Source organism: Pongo abelii, chromosome 3 (assembly GCF_028885655.2).
Source record: "Pongo abelii isolate AG06213 chromosome 3, NHGRI_mPonAbe1-v2.0_pri, whole genome shotgun sequence".
NCBI classification, from domain to species: domain Eukaryota; kingdom Metazoa; phylum Chordata; class Mammalia; order Primates; family Hominidae; genus Pongo; species Pongo abelii.
Genome location: NC_071988.2, coordinates 198,398,559 through 198,416,717, shown reverse-complemented (window position 1 = coordinate 198,416,717; position 18,159 = coordinate 198,398,559). Strand labels below are relative to the sequence as shown.

The following is an 18,159-nucleotide window of genomic DNA, read 5'->3' as shown; positions in this document are numbered from 1 at the left end:
GTGGTGGCTCACGCCTGTAATCCCAGCACTTTGGGAGGCCAAGGCGGGTGGATCACCTGAGGTCGGGAATTCGAGACCAGCCTGACCAAAATGGAGAAACCCCATCTCTACTAAAAATACAAAATTAGCTGGGCGTGGTGGCGCATGCCTGTAATCCCAGCTACTCAGGAGTCTGAGGCAGGAGAATCACTTGAACCCAGGAGGTGGAGGTTGCTGTGAGCTGAGATCGTGCCATTGCACTCCAGCCTGGGCAGCAAAAGCGAAACTACATCCCCAAAAAACCCACAAAAAACAGTGTTTTTTACACATTCTTCTGCACTTAATGGAGGAAATACATAGGTCTATCATTTTGTAAAATGTGTGATTTGACTCTGAACACAAGCATAATTAGGCTTCAGTACCTTAATCTATATTTCCCACATTTCATATGAAATAACATAATTCACATTGTTTTTGACAATATCTTAAATAACTTTGAATTTTTAGATATAATTGTTATCCCATTAAAAGAGGCTTGAAACACAATATTCTAGGAAATGCAATGAGTTAAAGGTCTAATTTTAGTGGAGATTTGACTTGGACGTAATTTTAAATCTAAGCTGATTTTTACATGATAAATACTCGGCTGTCAAACAAGATCGACCTTTCAAAACCAGGCACTTAAGTTCCACATCGTGGAAAATTACCCAGTGCCAGAGGCATTAGCATCGGGTGGGGGACAATGCAAAGTCACAGTGGAACACTGGCATCGCACAGATTCCTAAGTGAGATTAAAAAAAGGGCCACATTTCTATGATAGAAGCCATACATGCAATGGACTCATTTCCATTTTTCATTAGTTAGCATTATTTTTTTTTCCTAAGTATTAGAAAGTTTTTTTGAGAGTAGGAAATCAATATTTGTAAATCATGTAAAAACTTCATGGAATAAAAATAACTAAAATAAATGAGCAACTACAAGGCTGTTTCTCATTTGCTAGGCAAAGGGGATATTGTATAAATAGAGTGATAGATATTACCTTTGGAAATAGCACCAAACTTTATGATTATTTAAAATTTCCAAAATGTAGTTATTATTTATTTCAGGAAAAGAACACTTACTTATTGTTTTGGCTCCAATCACAACCAAACACTGCAGCTGGATGTTTATATTTGTGTAGCACTTTACCATCGATTGTTCGAATAATACTAGAATTAATTATAATATGTTAATAGAAAAACAACATTCTAAATACATTATTCAAGGAAACAAAGTCAGAATTGTAAATTTCAAATAGAAATATTCCAGGATAGAGATTTTGTCTACAAAGCACAAAGAACTTTTGAAAGTACTGTATAAATGTTACCAATTATGAGTATATTTGCAACTCTTAATATTAATTATGGTAACCTACAATTAATAGAAGGTAATAAATTTTGATTTAAAAACTATTTTCTTGGCCGGGCACGGTGGCTCATGCCTATAATCCCAGCACTTGGGGAGGTCGAGGCGGGTGGATCACTTGAGGTCGGGAGTTCAAGACCAGCCTGGCCAACATGGTGAAACCACATCTCTACCAAAAAATACAAAAAAAGTAGCCAGGCGTGGTGGTGCACACCTGTGGTCTCAGCTACTCAGGAGGCTGAGGCAGGAGAATCACTTGAACCCAGGAGGTGAAGGTTGCAGTGAGCTGGGATTGTGCCACTGCACTCCAGCCTGAGCGATGGAAAAACAACAAAAACCCTTTTTCTTATAGAATTTTTTTAAATTGAGGAAAACATAGTCGAATACATTTTAAAACATAATCATATAACTAACATATACATTAAATTTTTAGCTTCAAAATGTGGTAGTTCAAAATTTATAGTGTTTAAAACAACTATTTATGAAGTTGGGTTTATGTACTATTGCAGCAAAACCAAGACATTAAGTTATAACTTTTCCTTGTTTATTCTCAGTAATGTAACTAAAATTCAGAGATGATCCCCCACCCCCTGCCATCAGAAAAGGATTCTATATAATTTAACTGCAAAAATAAAAGCTCTACTACCCTAGTCTAGTATTACCACAATGCAAAAGCTATTGATTCAATTAGAAAAAAAGTGTGTACTAATTAATGTATTATGAAGTTTTAGAAGTCTATGGAAAAGACTGTCTTAAATGTTATTAGGCCCACCAACACTTTTGAGGTTACTGGGGAGTAATGGTGACTTATGCTTACAGGTGTTTAGTCACTGAATGTGATATCTGTCAAATAAATAATGCCCTGAAATACATGGTCAAACTAATTTTGTATCACTTAATCAAAAAACTCTTAGGTGCTTTTGTATTTTGGTATTTACCAATTAGCACATAGTTCCTTTCAAGGAAAAAAAAAATCACTAATATTGTTGTTTCTGAAAATTTTAACTTCCCGGTAAGGATCTTTGGTTTCCACAACTACTGTCTTTTCTACTGAAATTAAGAAGTGAGGATGAGAAGACTGGAGTGGGTTTAGCAAAACCTAACAACTTCTGTATTCTCAAGAACTATGAGTGTCTATACCACCTGTCCACCTATCGAAGATGGCTATACCCATAGACCAGATACAGGGGAGGAGCATCTGATTTTAAAAAGTTTTTTAAACCAGGCATTTTTTCCTTACATATTTTTATTTGAAAACTTACTTATTTCTGGAACTTAACAGAATTAAGAAAGCACATACTTCTAAAACAGGATTAGTGAAGTTATTTCCTAACAAACGGCATTTCCCACATGCATGACCTTATTTCTCCTTGCAAAGGCTTTTTAACCCTTTATAAATAAAAGCATCTACAAAACTGTAAACAAGTTTTTACAGCACTTAGTATCTGCTGAATCAGCTGTGAAACTGAAATACGACTCTCCAAACAATGTGATGATAATTATTAAGACTGTGAAAAGTCTTTAAAGTTTCTTTGAGGCAAAGAAATGAGTCTTTTCATAATAATTCAAGTAGTATTTTCACTGAGAAAGCAATTGAATGGCTCATTAAACAAATTTTAAATACCCTTGAATTGTTATTTATTAATGATACATCATAGCAATATAGTATGTGCCTATATGGGCTTAAAAATAATGCTTCTGAGAGTTGGTAGAACTGTACAAATGAAATCTCACTGATACACAGTTGGAATGATCAGATGAGTGCTTTATAAACAGTGTAATTTCATATCATGTATCATACATAGTACTTACCAGAAACCATCACTGCTGCAGGTTGCTATTCTTTTAGAATCTTTATGACTCCAGGCAATGCAGAATATTCCATTTGTTCCATGCTTCAAAAAATGTAAAATACCTATCAATAAGAAATAATTCACCCCTTTTTTCTCTTATATATTTACTTCTTCTAAGTATTACTTTTCTATTAGGAATGTGCTTTAGATGACACTAACAGAGGCATTACTGTCAAGAGTAGAAACCTGAATATATACTTTAAAAATGTCTAAAGCTGTCACAATTTAAAAGTGTTTTAAGATACCAATCTGTTGTTTTAAGACATAAATCAGGTGGCTCCATTTCTTTTTGTTGGATACAAGGTAAAGAGTCAAAATGTCCTTCTTAAGTCATCTGTAGAATTAAGCTCTGCTTAATGCCTTTTCCCATGAGTACCAGTATGGTGATGAAAACAGTTATCTATCTGCTTCCAAACACAGTGCTACTTCAACCACAGTATAAGAAATGTTGCAAGCAGTTATTATTGGTTGTTTCTCTAAGTTTCAAAGTTCTATTTTATAAAGAAATCAGAATAGATTTCACGTTATTCCTATAATAAATCACTTCATATTTGCTTGATTCTCTGCTTTCTAGGACTGAGGAAGGGCCAGGGGATATAGTTAATAGATGGAATTATAAGAATTTTTAAAACTGGAAGTAATATATTACACATGAGAATGTCATTCATCAATGGTGTGATCAGTAAATAAAAGTTGTAATCAACCCATTTCTAAATTTTAATTAAAAACAGTTCTACTTTATATAGTACTTAAATTCCATTAAGGGGAAACTAAAGTGACTTTTTATCTTGTAGCTTAAGGTTGCTGTGTAAATATAGTTTTAACTTCTTAAAGCAATCCCCAGTTTGCTGTTTTACCTCTTTGGGGATCAAGGAGGGTAGACTTATGCAGGCAGATTTAAAAATGGGACTAGTCCCTTTATTCATTCAGTTTATAGGGTGGAGGCCTTCTGTCAGCTTCATTTATTCCCATGAAAATTGCATTTATGACTCCCTACTATCCCATAATTCTTTCTGTGGAACACACGTAGCTTAGTTAATTAACGCTGGCATTGTTAATTTTTCCCTTATTTATGACACAGGATTTAAGCAATTTCACTAGTGAATGTTGGGAAAGACATAAAGAAATACAAGACATGTCCTTGATACTAAAATGCTGGGTTTCCACAATCAGGCTGGAAGTGTTTAGGTACTAGTGGGCAGATATGTGAGATTCCAAGTTGCCAAGATGCCATAAGAAGAAATCAACAGATCTAATAAGTAAAGATATACACTTTTTTGAATCTAGACCATAAGTTTCATTTTTAGGCTCATCTCTTCTTATAATCCACTATTTATTATGGAATAAATTGTTGTTTTGGTGATGGGAGGGAAGATGGCAGGTTGGGGCATTGCTAAACTGAAAGGGTATTGTGTTATATGTAGAGAAAGGAAAGGATGTAATTTTTATAATCCTCTGTCGTTTCCTTTTTTGAGTGCAAAATTGCTCACAGTGGTCCCTAAAGTTTTCATAAAAGCTCTGCATTTGCTACACTACTACAAGTAGTGGGGGAGCAGGACTACTAAGGAGCATCTTCAAAGGGATAATACTCTCTGTATAAATGTTTTTAAAACCCCAAATATATAAGCAATTTTCAAAGAAATTATATATTTAATAAGCTTCAATAGTAATCATCTAAAATAAATGAAATTTCAAGACACAGACAATCTTAGATCATTTTCCCCTGATTCATACCTAATATTTTGTAATCAGGTCATACGTATTTTTCAAATATTAATGGAACTCAGTAAAATATGGGATGACAATATAACTCCAAGACAAAGGAGAAATAAAATCTATGATGCTACAAATACAAGAGAGCAGGTTCTAAGGCTCTTCATGGAATAATTGAATTTGAAAACTGGAAGAAAATCTAAGAAACTATATAATCCACCTTCATCATTTTTTAGGTGAAGAAACAGGTTTAGGGCAATAAAATGATTCTCCTTATGTCAAGAGCTAATTAATAACAGAACCAGGACTATAATTTGAGACTTGCTTTGAGTTTAGTCTTCCTCCTATTATTTAGTATTTGCCTAGATTTTGTGGAGGATGACTCAAAAATTCCTTTGACTCTCTAATGCAACTTCAGGTGACTCAGCTACAATTTTCAGAATTCATTTTAGTATGTGAGTATTCTCTAGGATTTTCTTCTAATTGAGAGAACACACATACCACCTGATTATTAAGTAATATTATATTAAGAAATGAAAATATTTACAAAATACAAAATAGTATAAAACATTATATTATTAAGTAGCAATAAATAAATCTTACCTCATTAAATCTTTGTATAATTTTGCCCTTTTGAACATTCCAAATAAAAGCACCATTTCGGGAAGTTCCCCCAGCAATACAATTTAAACCACCTTAGGAAACAATTTGTTAGACATTATACTAAGTGTTTCCCACAAATGTAATTCTTTTAAAAAATGTAACTTGTGAAAATGTAAGAACTGAGATTTGCAAACTAGTTCTTTAATTTTTTATAATGGAAATTATTAACTGTATAAAAATATAGACAAAATAATAAAGTTAATGTATCCATTGCACAGCTTCAACAATTATCAAAATATGGCCAATCTTGTTCTGTTTATAGCATCTGCTGAATTTATTTGGAGTAAATCTCTGACATCATATTATTTCATCCATAAAAACTTCAGTATGCATCTCTAAAAGACAGGGACTTCTTTGTTGATCAAGACCAAACTATCATGAATATTAACAATAATTCCTCAATATTATATATTCAGTCAGTATTCATATTTCCATGATTATCTAGCAGTATTTTCATGGTTATGAAAGTATTTCTATGAACAGATCACAGGAAAAATACAGTTTCTCCATAAAAACATAAACAATGCTTTCTGTTTTAAGAAATAAAAAATACTTGTGAAAATGAAACTACTGCTAAGTGAGTAGATGGTCAAGGACTTAAATAAGTGCCTTTTGCAAGACAGTGAAAGAAGAGGTTTTCTCCATCAGAACAAAGCAGCAGCTGTTATCTGCTATCTAGGAGTAAAAATATGGAGAAACTACTTAATGATAAATGATTATACACATTAAAAATGTTCTCATCATATTTCTAACATTTTTATACTGCTCTCCTTTTGGGGTTCTTAAATTATTGGGAATATGTTTCAAAATTTATTTGCATTTTTTTTCTTTTCGTCTGGTATCTGTGCTAAGATACAGAGGAAATTATGTAATTATCTATATCCTACTCTATTTCCATCCTTGTCAACCCTCATTTATCTTTTAAATATCATCCCCACTTACCTCAAAGTCATGATTCACCAGTAATCACATAACAGAAAATGACAGAATTTCCATTTTCTAACATTTTTACTTTCTTGATGCAAATTCTCAATGTAGAGAGTGAAAGAATGCTATAAGTCAGATTAGATCTTCTGTGTTATGATTTGAAACAATAGTTTTTACAGTCATAAGTTTTATTTATGTTTTATGTTTCAGACAAATACTTTTGTAGGATGAAGAGTATTCAACTAATATGAGCTCTAGTGCAAGGTGACTGCACTGGCTGGTCCAATTCCTATATTGCTAGCCAAGTTAACCTACAGTGGAGGTGCATACTGCAATAATCAAGAGAATAGGCTCAGTTATGTTCTGCTTAAAGGACAAACATTGTCATTAAGAGTTGTAAGTAAAACCTTTTTCTATAATTCTCCTCATTGTAGGAGATGAAGGATACATAAAGCAGTGGTCCTTAACCTTTTTCATATCATGAAACTCTGAAAATCTGAGTACTAAGATACTCTTTGACAGATATAGGCATATATACACACACACTAAAAATTATTCATAAATTTCTCAGAGATTCTCAAACTCGCTGATGAAATATAAAACGCTTGGAGGCCCAAATATTCAAAGTTAAGAATCCCTGTGTATGAAGAAATAATTTTAAAAATAAGGATGAGCTACATCCACATTACATGTATTGAACTAATATATTACTATTAAGCCAAATAAGTAAACCATTACATATACTTTAAAAGTGAAAAATTCATATAGGTGTGTGAAATTATTTGTTATGGGGAAATAGTGTTTTGGGAGAAAATGTCAGAGGTTTCATAGGACATCTCTCCTTTATATGTACAGCAAGGTGTAAGGTGGCATCTAAGATCAGAGATAAGATCTTATGATGGCATAAAAGTTCTTCAATACTTCAAAGGTGGAATTAATACAGAATTACATGGTTACAAGTGAACTGTTACTTGATATATAACCATAAACAGGATTTACATTAAAACTTTCCAGAAAACTTCTATCATGTAAATTGTATTATACTTTTAAAGGCATAGCTATAGAAATACAACTAATATTAGACGGGTAAAGATAATCCTGATTTACTGTGGTTTTTCTATATGACTTGTTATATAGAGGAAACCAGGAATCAAAGTGCCTCTGCAGATAGACTCTTCTTAAACCTTGCAAAAAGAGAATCAACAAATATGTTCACACTAATTTGCTCTACATTCATTTAAGAACAAGATGAGATCAAGAGGAAGAAAGTAACTCAAATGAAAATAAAACTTTAAAAAGCCATTTCATTGTATTCCTAATTTCAATAAAATATCTCTTACCTGGAGCCCAAGAAAGGGAATAAATAACACCTTCATTACCCGGGGATGTGTACACTGCTGTTAATGTGTTTATATCCCAGACTTTTATAGTGCCATCAAATGAAGCTGTTGCTAAAAGATTAGGATCATCAGGTTTGAATTTGCAGTCAAAGATAGTTTCCACATGTCCCTAGGAATATGGCATAAAAAAAGTCATAATTATTGAGGAAAATTCACATTATTAATAGACGAACCACAATGTATACTCAAATCGACACATGTATATGGTTTTCCAAATATTAATGCAAAAATATATAGGCAAGAAAAACAGAAAACTGGAATCACTACAGTGATTGAATGTTCTCTGTGCCATTACTGCATTATTTTGTACAGACCTAGATTTTAGTCAACCACGGTTCCTCAAATCAGCAACTAAACTCAAAGATGTTCAGAAGTCTCACTTTTCAATTTAAATTCAGTGCAAAAGATATTTTCTATTTTTATTAAACTTACAGGATACTATGCTAGAAATCTATAAAGCAATTAACTCTTAATAGTTACCATATGTCATCTGGCACTATAATAGAAGACCAAGATGAAACTCAAACTAAAAGTCATTTAATGCAAATATTCCTTTTTTATCCTAATAACATACTCCAAAAGCACCTCATAATTTTGACAGAAACAGAAGAATCAGGCATAACCCCAATTTTTAATGAGCCTTGTTCCAAAATTTTCTAGCAAGTCTATTCTTTGGAACCTGAATACTTGTTCCCATTACACAATGATTTGGATCCCAAACACCCACAAGACTATAAAGTGGTATATGCAGATACATGTAAACATACACCAGTAAAGTAGTGCTTAACTACTGTGGGCCTTTGGGAAAATCCGTTAAGAGTCCAGCATAAATAGCCAGAATTACAACTATTCTAAATGCTGGGGAATGGGAATAGAAATTTCTACTTTAAGCAAACGAAACTAACATTTGGGATCTAGAGACGGAGTTTAAGAAAAAGACAGGGTTTTCTAGTCCTCAACTAATAGAATAAGGGTAGAGAAGAAAGTCCTTAAAACTCTGTGTACTTCCATTAATACCAGAAATCACAACCCTTAGGAAACTACAAAAGTACTGTAAAGTTTCTCCTTTAGGTGGAGGTAAAGGAAAGAAAAATCTCAAGGGTTAGCAAGTAAAAATGTTGTTAGAGCCACTGGTTCACCTGGCTGAAGCTGTCCCATGTGGTCATTTCCAATGTTAGGAACATAATCAAGGCAGGGACTTACATGCAGTTTTAAATGTTATTTCACTGCTATGCCTTAAAATTTTATTTTTTGAAATATGAAAATTCACATAGCAAGAACGAAATTGTAAATGTTTCTTCTGTGTTTTCTTCTTACCAAGAGGAAGGTGGGTAAGATGAGGAAAATTTTGTGGCATTTTTCTTAATTTTAATGGAGCAAATATTCATATGGAAGTACACCTTTTAGAATGTTTATTAATAAGATTTTTAAAATTATGTAAGATTTTAAAAAATATTAATAATATTTTTCTCATCCTATGTAATCTGGAATCTTTGGAGATGCTTTATACATACAGCAGTTCAGAGTTGTTTCTTCTGGTAACACTTCGAGAAATTTCAAATTTGGATCTGTGTCAAGAAAATTGAAACTGTAAGGAAAAAATGACTGCCTCCTTCTGACTGGCAGACATTTTAAAGTGAGAAAAGCAACTGAAATAATTTATAATCAAGCGGCTTTTAGTACTTAGTATTCAGCATTTATTAGAATTATAAATTAACATAGATTTTAAGTAAAACACACTTTAATATGAAGTGTCATAGAAAATTTATTGAATTTAGATTGCATGACTTCTCTTCTACTAATATAACTTTTTATAGATTTAAGTGTATTCTTATGTTTTTCTCCCTTCCCTTTCATAAATTTGTTTGAAAACAAATGGTAATTTGAAGTATACAAAAAGTTTACCACACTAGGAAAGAGTTCATATAAAAAGAAAAGTTAAAGTGAAAAGAAAATTAAGTCATCTTCAAATGAATATCTACAAAAGGAAAATTCAAAAATAATTAAGCTACAGATTATTTTAAAAATATTTTTGCTATAAATCATTTTTTCATTTGAGGATAAAATTAAATGAGCAGTCTTGAAATGATACAATACTACGGATTCTTTCTCTCCCTTCAGTTACAAGGACAATTACATCTCTAGATTCTTTTTCTAAGATCAAAGGAAAATAATTAGCATTTAAAGGTTTCTTAAATGTCCACATTAGTCTAATTCAAACCAGTGGAAAAAGACAGGGGCATTTTTAGAAACTCTAAAGTAGGGAAAATTAAAGAGGATGGTTTTTGACAAACAGTAATTACAACACAGTATGTATTATTGCATGTCTTCATTCATTCATTCAACAAAATTTAATAGTCTTGCTATGTGGCAGATACTATATTAGGTAGTGGGGCTGTACCACAGAACACAACCAGGACAAAAAGGTGGGATCTCAAGGAGGTTGTATTCTATCTTATATAGGGGCTTAATTATCATAAAAACAGAATTCATAGAATCACTTAAGTATCATAGCGATTCAACAATAGAAACAAATCTTAGAAAACATAATCCAACCTTACTCAATTAACAAATGGGAACAATAAGGCTTTGAGTAACTGGCAGAGATCAACTTGTCCTTTCTCTTGAAAGGACATTCTATTCTCATTTTGCTTCCAAAATATACTACAGCTATGTAATTTTCCATTGTACATAAAATATAAGTAAACATTAAGACTTTTAAAGTATAGCGGTTAAAAGTTATTTTAGTAGTTTTATCATCATTCTATGCATTTCCTAAAATGTTTCAACCAGCTACAATAAATTTCTAATATATTATTACTTACAAAAATAATTTCAAATAATATTCAGACAGGGAAAAGTAAAGATCATGGGTTTACACAAAAAAGTGTTATGTATAATAGAGGAATGACTACATACATACCAAGTCTCTAAGAAAATCCCACTTTTTAGCTCCCATATCATAAAGTCCAACTCCACCATCCAAGAAACAACACACTGCATGACCAGGAGGAAGAGAAAATGCTTGATTCTGTGTCAAAGTTGGGGGTGGAACTGCTTCACTTGTTGAGGATGTATAATGATTTTTGGTTGGAGATTGGACTGAAACTAAAAATAGAAGAAAAAAATCCTATTGGAATGAAACCACAGAGCTTAATTTAGAAAGATTCTTCACTAAAAAAAAAACCAGAATCTGTACCAGTAAACCCTTTAGGCAATGATCATATTTTCTACCACATAAGCAGTTCTTTGGGATTGCCAAAAAATGTGATAATATAAGCACAAAATTGGATATTATTTTAAAGTACAGATGGAGCAAATAGATGAAAATTAGTGTGTTGAGGAATCACAATCTGTTGTGAATATGTGGTTTCTTATCACCCCATAAATTAAAGCTCAGCATGATTATTTCTGAATTATAAACTTCCTTCAAAATACTGACATAGTAGCTCATTCCCTCCTTCCACATACACAAACATATATGCATATAATTTTTTCTTTTAATATAAATAACTCTGCCAACAATTTCCAAGCCAGTGAAAATAATTTTTTTGAGATTATGCATAATTCATTTTAATTTATCACAAATTAAGAATCACAACACTATCTGACCTGTGTTGGCATCTCAATTTTCTTTCTTCTTCCTAGATTTTTTTTGTTTGTTTTTTCTTTTTACTGTTTATAGACTTGGATTTCTCCTACTTTCAATTACATAAATATCATTGTGCTTATTTTTATATATTATTTATCCCATATTTTGTCTTCTTCCAAAAAGCTCTTCCTTAGAATGTGAATCCAAATATTTTCTTGCAAACATAATCCAAAATAATGACACTACAGTAAATTATGAGACCAATCTATTATTAATTATACACTGGAATATGGAAAATATTTCTCAGTTTTTTTTTTTTTTTTTGAGACGGAGTCTCGCTCTGTTGCCCAGGCTGGACTGCAGTGGCGCGATCTCGGCTCACTGCAAGCTCCGCCTCCCGGGTTGACGCCACTCTCTTGCCTCAGCCTCCCCAGTAGCTGGGACTACAGGCTCCCGTCACCACGCCCGGCTAATTTTTTTGTATTTTTAGTAGAGACAGGGTTTCACTGTGTTAGCCAGGATGGTCTCTATCTCCTGACCTTGTGATCTGCCCACCTCGGCCTCCCAAAGTGCTGGGATTACAGGCGTGAGCCACTGCGCCCGGCCATTTCTCAGTATTTTTAAAATTAAAATACAATACAATTTTTCTTAGTTCATTTATTATGGATAATATTCATTTCTCAGAATCTGAGAATTACAGAAAGTCCAAACTAGAATGAACTACAAATGACAAAAGAGGCATTTGGTAGCAATGAATTTGGTTCACTAAAATTTTGTTGATATTTTGTTTAAAAATTAATATAATCCATCATTGGTTTTTCTAACACTTTAATTGACATTATAGGTGGGTTAGACAACTTTTATGCACCAATCTATTTGTAAATCATGCTTTTCAGAATCCAGCGAGTATGCTTATTTTTTAAAATTTCATTTTCACAATTGTTCTTTTTCCATACTTTCTGTTATATTAAATTGAGGGAAAAACCTAGAAGTCAAACAAGAGGTAATCTGAAAGGAATTGCTCGAAAATGACAAGACTGGTATGTTATTCTTTATATTTTCTGACTTTGTCTAATGGACATGGGCTACTTTTATAGTAAGAAAAAAAAATGAAAGAAAAGAATCTGGTATTTCAGACATTCCATGACATGGCAGTTCAAAGCTTCTAAACAAATAAAGGAACTAACAATGACAAAAAAATTCCAAGATCCCTAAACAGTAAGCCAGCATCCAACATATTACTTCTCTAGTCCTAATATTTCTAGACCCTCCAGTTTCCAGGCACTAGATTTATTAGGGACTTCACAATTTTGTACAAGGGGTATAGGTTCAAATATAGAGATTTTCTACTACTTGCCATTGCCTACCAATTAGACACCAAAATAACATTACTTTGAATAGCCATTGCTAATTACTTAGTATATTATATAGAGTAAGAAGGAAACAATCACTCTAAATTTTTCATCACTGAATTCCCTACCCCGTGTTTTTTATGATGTATTATACAGAATGGGAACACTACCAAACATGCAGAGTAATCACGATAGACTTAACTGGAAGTCTATTACTTTTCCCTTATATTTGAAAAAAATTCTAATTCTAAACCTCCCCCAAATTTCCAGATTTTTTCTTTTTATAAATTAAGTGTATTTTATTTTTTCTTAATTACAGAGGCAATGAATGATACAGAAAATATACACAGAAATAAAGAAGACACAGAAGATCCATAATACTAACTACTAACCCAGTGACAACTGGTATTCAAATATGTAATATGCATTCTAGATCCTATAATTTGAATATTTAGGTTGTTTTAACTTTGTTGTAAACTGCACAGATTTTAAATGAGCCATGTTTAAAACATAAATTCTCCCAGTTCAGATAATCTTATTTAATCCTATCACTCTTAATATTTCTAACTTATTTTCATCAATATCATTGATTCATCTTTTCCATGTAGATAATCTGAAATTATCTAAATATTCTTACTTAGTAGCATTAAAAAAATGTAACTTGACTCTAAATATTTTCAATTTAGTAATAGTAGATCTTGTGTAGCTTTGATGGATCCTTGAGCACATATATTATCAAAGCCTTTTTTTAAAATTGCTTTTCAGTGGCATATAGTATTTGATATCTCACTATACCATTTTATTTGATAGAAAATACAATATTTTTTAAAAATTAAAATTTTGATAACATTTTTACTTACACTTTTTTCTTGGAGGAGAATTAAGTACATGTAAGCAGTGAAATCCTGTTTTCTTTAATTTAAGATTATCAATAGGTGTTGTTCTTGAAACATTCCAAATGCGTAAAACACCCACTTGAGAATCTAGTCAGATCAGGGAAAAAGCATATTTTAACAAATTTTGTATGACACTAAAATGCCTAGACATAAAAGTATAACAAAATTTCAACTGGAAATATTTTAGGACTAATTACTGACATCCTTTGAATAACAATACCATACAGTAATACAACCAAACAACTGAAATACTATTTAATCTTTAAATTTTTGGCATGTTTTACTACTTTTTTGCTCCAAAACCTTTTATAGGGTTAGAAACTGCCTGTTTTGGCAGCTTCCTCCAATAAAGACCATTATAATAACTCAACCACAAAAAAAGACCCTATTGACACACACTTGTTCTAGGAAATGGCCAGCCACAGAAAACTCTCCATTTCTGACCTTAAATAATCAATCTTTCCACCTTTAAAATGTTTATAAACTGCTCCAATGTCCACTTTCAGCCATTAAGGATTGTCAAATATACCTGAAGACCAATTAGATGGTCTCCTTTCTTCCAAAATTCCCACCTTAATTACTGTTTTGGAGAAGAGTCTGGCAGTTCCACAAATGATTAAATGTAGAATTACCATATGACTTAGCAATTCCTCTCCTTGACAAACACTCAACTGAATTATAAGCAAAAGTCCACACCAAAACTTGTACATACATGTTCACAGCAGCATTATCTATAACAGCAAAAAGGTGGAAACAATATATGTCTATCAACAGAGGAACGGATAAACAAAACCTGCCATATCCATATAATGACATATTATTCAGCCATAAAAAGGAATGAAGTACTGATACATGCTGTAACATGGATGAACCTTGAAAACTGTATGTTAAGTGAAAGAAGCCAGAAACAAAAGGCAACAGACTGAATGGTTCCATTTATATGAAATGTCCAGAAGAAGCAAGGCCACAGAGATAGAAAGTAATTAGCAGTTTATGTTTGCACATGTGTGTATCAGGGACTGCAGGGAGGGAGCAATGGAGAGTAACTGCTGATGAGTACAGGGTTTGTTGGGGGAATAATGATATGTTAGTTAGACAGTAGTAATAATTGTAGAGCTTTGTGAATATACTAGAAACCACTGAACTGCATGCTTTAAAAATGGTGAATTTTATATGTGAAGCATATTTCAGTAATGGTAATAAAATACAATAAAAATTTCCATGCCTATTGGGCTGGGCATGATGGCTCATGCCTGTAATCCCAGCACTTTGGGAGGCTGAGGCGGGTGGATCACTTGAGGTTAGGAGTTTGAGACCAGCCTGGCCAACATGGTAAAACACCGTCTCTACTAAAAATAGAAAAATTAGCCAAGTATGGTGGCATGCGCCACAGTGCAGTCTCAACTACTCGGGAGGCTGAGGCAGGATAATCACTTGAACCCAGAAGTGGAGGTTGCAGTGAGCCAAGATTGCACTCCAGCCTGGGTGACGGAGCGAGACACTGTCTCAAAAAAAAATTCCATGCCTATTATTAATTATATCCTGAAAAGTTAAAGGTAATTAAGATATATAAATTAAAAATCCATCTACTTCCATGGGCAGTTGCCCCTTGTTATCCATGGGAGATTGGTTCCAGGACCTCCCATGGATAACAAAATCCATGAATGCTCAAGTCTCTTACATAAAGTGGCATATTATTTGCATATAACCTATGCATGTTTTCTCGTATACTTTAAATCATTTCCAGATTATTGTATTAGTCTGTTCTCACACTGCTATAAAGAAATACTCAAGACTGGGTAATTTATAAAGAAAAGAGGTTTAATTGACTCAGTTCTGCATGGCTGAGGAGGCCTCAGGAAACTTACAATCATGGTGGAAGGCAAAGGAGAAGCAGGCACCTTCTTCACAGGGCAGTGGAATGGAGTGAGGGCAAACAGGAGAAATGCCAGACACTTATAAAACCATCAGATCTCGCGAGATCTCACTCATTGTCACAAGAACTGCATAAGGTAAACTGTGGCCCCCATGATCCCATTAGCTCCACCTGGGTCCGGCCTTGACAGTTGGGGATCATGGCAATGACAATTCAAGATGAGATTTTTGGTGGAGACACAGTCAAGCCATATCACTTGTTATACCTAATCCAAAGCCTACACATCACATTATTCACATGGGTTCAATGTAGTACTTGTCACACTGCAAAGTCAGGTTTTGCTTCTTGAAATTTTGTGGAAATTTTTTCCCCTAACATTTATCATTCACAGTTGGTTCAATCCATGGATGCAGAACCCACAGATACAGGGTGGCGTCACTATTATGTTAAGTATTAAAGAAGTAAATAATTTATTTTAAAATTTTGAGGGGATGGTCTTTGCCTATTATTTTACACTAAGCAAATATGGGAAGTATTTATACAGTAGCTGAAAATATTCTGTTTTTTCAGAGGTCTCTCTCTCTGAACACAATTAAATGGTAAAAGTAGAGAGTCATTTAGTTTCTAATTATTCCTCAATTCCCCCATCTTCCCATCCCCTATCACTACTTAGCTTTGCTAATTCTCTCATGACCCCTTGACTAGGAAAGCATGAAGGAGTATTCGTTCAACCCACGGATCAGTGAGTGCTATAGTTGGAATGCCTCCCACAAAATTCTTGTGTTATAAACTTAATCCCCAATGCAACATTGTTAGGAGATAGGGTCTAATCAGAGGCAGTTAGGTCATGTAGGCTCTACTCTTATGAATGGATTAATATAGACAGTGTAGGAGTGGGTTATTTATAGTGAGAGTGGCTTTGTTATAAAAGTGAGCTAGGTCTCCTCTCGCTTTCATGGTCTTGTCCTCTCTTGCTTTCAGCAGCACAAAGTTCCTCACCAGATGCCTGTGCCATGCTCCTGGGCATCCCAGCCTCCTTAGATTAGCCTTAAACTAATCTAAACTAGTTTATAGTTTAGATTACTATAAACTATAAACCTTTTATGGTTTATAGATTACTCAGCTTGTGGTATTCTGTTATAGCAGAATATTCTGTGGTATTCAGTTATAGCAACACAAAATAGACTAAGACAGTGAGGCTAATAAAGCGCCTATCAGGTAATTGTTTTTCTGGTCAGTACCTTCACTGTCATCCTACTATGCCTGAGATGAAACTCTCTTTGTCTTTTGCACATACACAGACATGCTCACATGTGTGCACATGTATAATATATTCCAAGGTATTTCCAGAAACCTGGCAGAGTGGACCTTATTTTTCACTTTTATTTGTCATTTCATTTTATTTATCATTAATGACATACAATATAAATAAAAGTACACTAGTAATTTACTAGTGTAATTACTAGTACAAATTGAGTTTTTTGTACAAATTATTGTACAAAAAATTTGTACAAATTATTTGTACAAATTACTAGTACAAATAATAATTGAGCTATTAATACATTTTACACAAAATCAACCTATAAAGGACAATTTCCTAAACTCAATGAAAGAATATATACACATATTTAAAACTCTGGGTTATGGGGATTAGCTTACCTCCAGTTATAAACATCCCAGGAGCACTGGGAACCCAGGCTAAGCACTGTACAGAAGCTGCTGCACTGGGAAGATTAAATGTTGTTATGCAAGAAAGTGATTCAGAATCTACCAGGCGAATTCCATAATGCAAATTAACCACTAGAAGATAATCAGTAGATAGTGGGTCCCATTCCAAGGCCGTAACTGGATCCTCTTCATCTGTCCCTTCAAGAGATTCAGGTCTCAAAACATGTTTCTGATTTTTATTACCTATTAAAATACAGAGATAATTATTTCCAAAAAACTTGCAAAAAAGATCAATAATTTAGATGATGCTAACTTTTTCCTTGTACAATATCTATCTCTGAGGGTATCGAAAATACAAATGTGGTGCTTATATGCAGAAGGCATAACTGACATATGAATGCAGAAAGATCTGTTTGTCCTAATGATGAAAGTCAGGCTCAATACTCTGTTTTGGCAATTTCCAGTGCCTTAAATGTGTCTCCCATTTGTTACCGAAAAGCGGTAAGAAAATATACAGATAAATGATATACTCAGATCTTGTCAACAATTACAAATTTCACTGGGTTACAGCAGCATAGAAATAGGGAAAATGCTTATTGAAATGAAGAATATCATATAGTGATTTAAAAGGATAAATGTTAGAGCTGGCTGACTGCCTGGTTCCAATCCTAGTTCTGCTTCTTACTAGCTTTGCTTCCTCAGACAAGATACTTAATCTCCCTGTGCCTCAGTTTTGTGGCTTTTTTCTTTTTTTAATAATGGAGAATATAACAATACTTATCTCACAGAGTTTTAAAAACGATTAAATGAATTTGATTAAAATGTTTAGAATAGTG

At 33.2% G+C, this 18,159-nt stretch overlaps 1 protein-coding gene and 1 long non-coding RNA gene across 11 annotated transcripts in view; one reads left to right on the top strand and one right to left on the bottom strand.

Moving 5' to 3' along the window:
• The window catches only part of WDR17 (WD repeat domain 17), a 120,865-nt gene that overhangs the window by 41,602 nt on the left and 61,104 nt on the right, over positions 1–18,159 (bottom strand). For all 10 annotated transcript variants that reach the window (XM_054554739.1, XM_054554742.1, XM_002815309.4 and 7 more), the window contains 7 exons: positions 17,315–17,566; positions 13,744–13,866; positions 10,863–11,047; positions 7,880–8,048; positions 5,553–5,644; positions 3,196–3,278; positions 1,101–1,187 (listed from right to left, as the gene is read on the bottom strand). In XM_054554739.1, coding sequence (XP_054410714.1) covers positions 1,101–1,187; positions 3,196–3,278; positions 5,553–5,644; positions 7,880–8,048; positions 10,863–11,047; positions 13,744–13,866; positions 17,315–17,566 — 991 coding nt within the window. The remainder of the gene's footprint in view (positions 1–1,100; positions 1,188–3,195; positions 3,279–5,552; positions 5,645–7,879; positions 8,049–10,862; positions 11,048–13,743; positions 13,867–17,314; positions 17,567–18,159) is intronic.
• The window catches only part of LOC129059149 (uncharacterized), a 55,923-nt gene that overhangs the window by 35,992 nt on the left and 1,772 nt on the right, over positions 1–18,159 (top strand). The window contains exons 3-4 of the long non-coding RNA XR_008524885.2: positions 6,750–6,935; positions 13,203–13,288. This is a non-coding gene — a long non-coding RNA (uncharacterized LOC129059149). The remainder of the gene's footprint in view (positions 1–6,749; positions 6,936–13,202; positions 13,289–18,159) is intronic.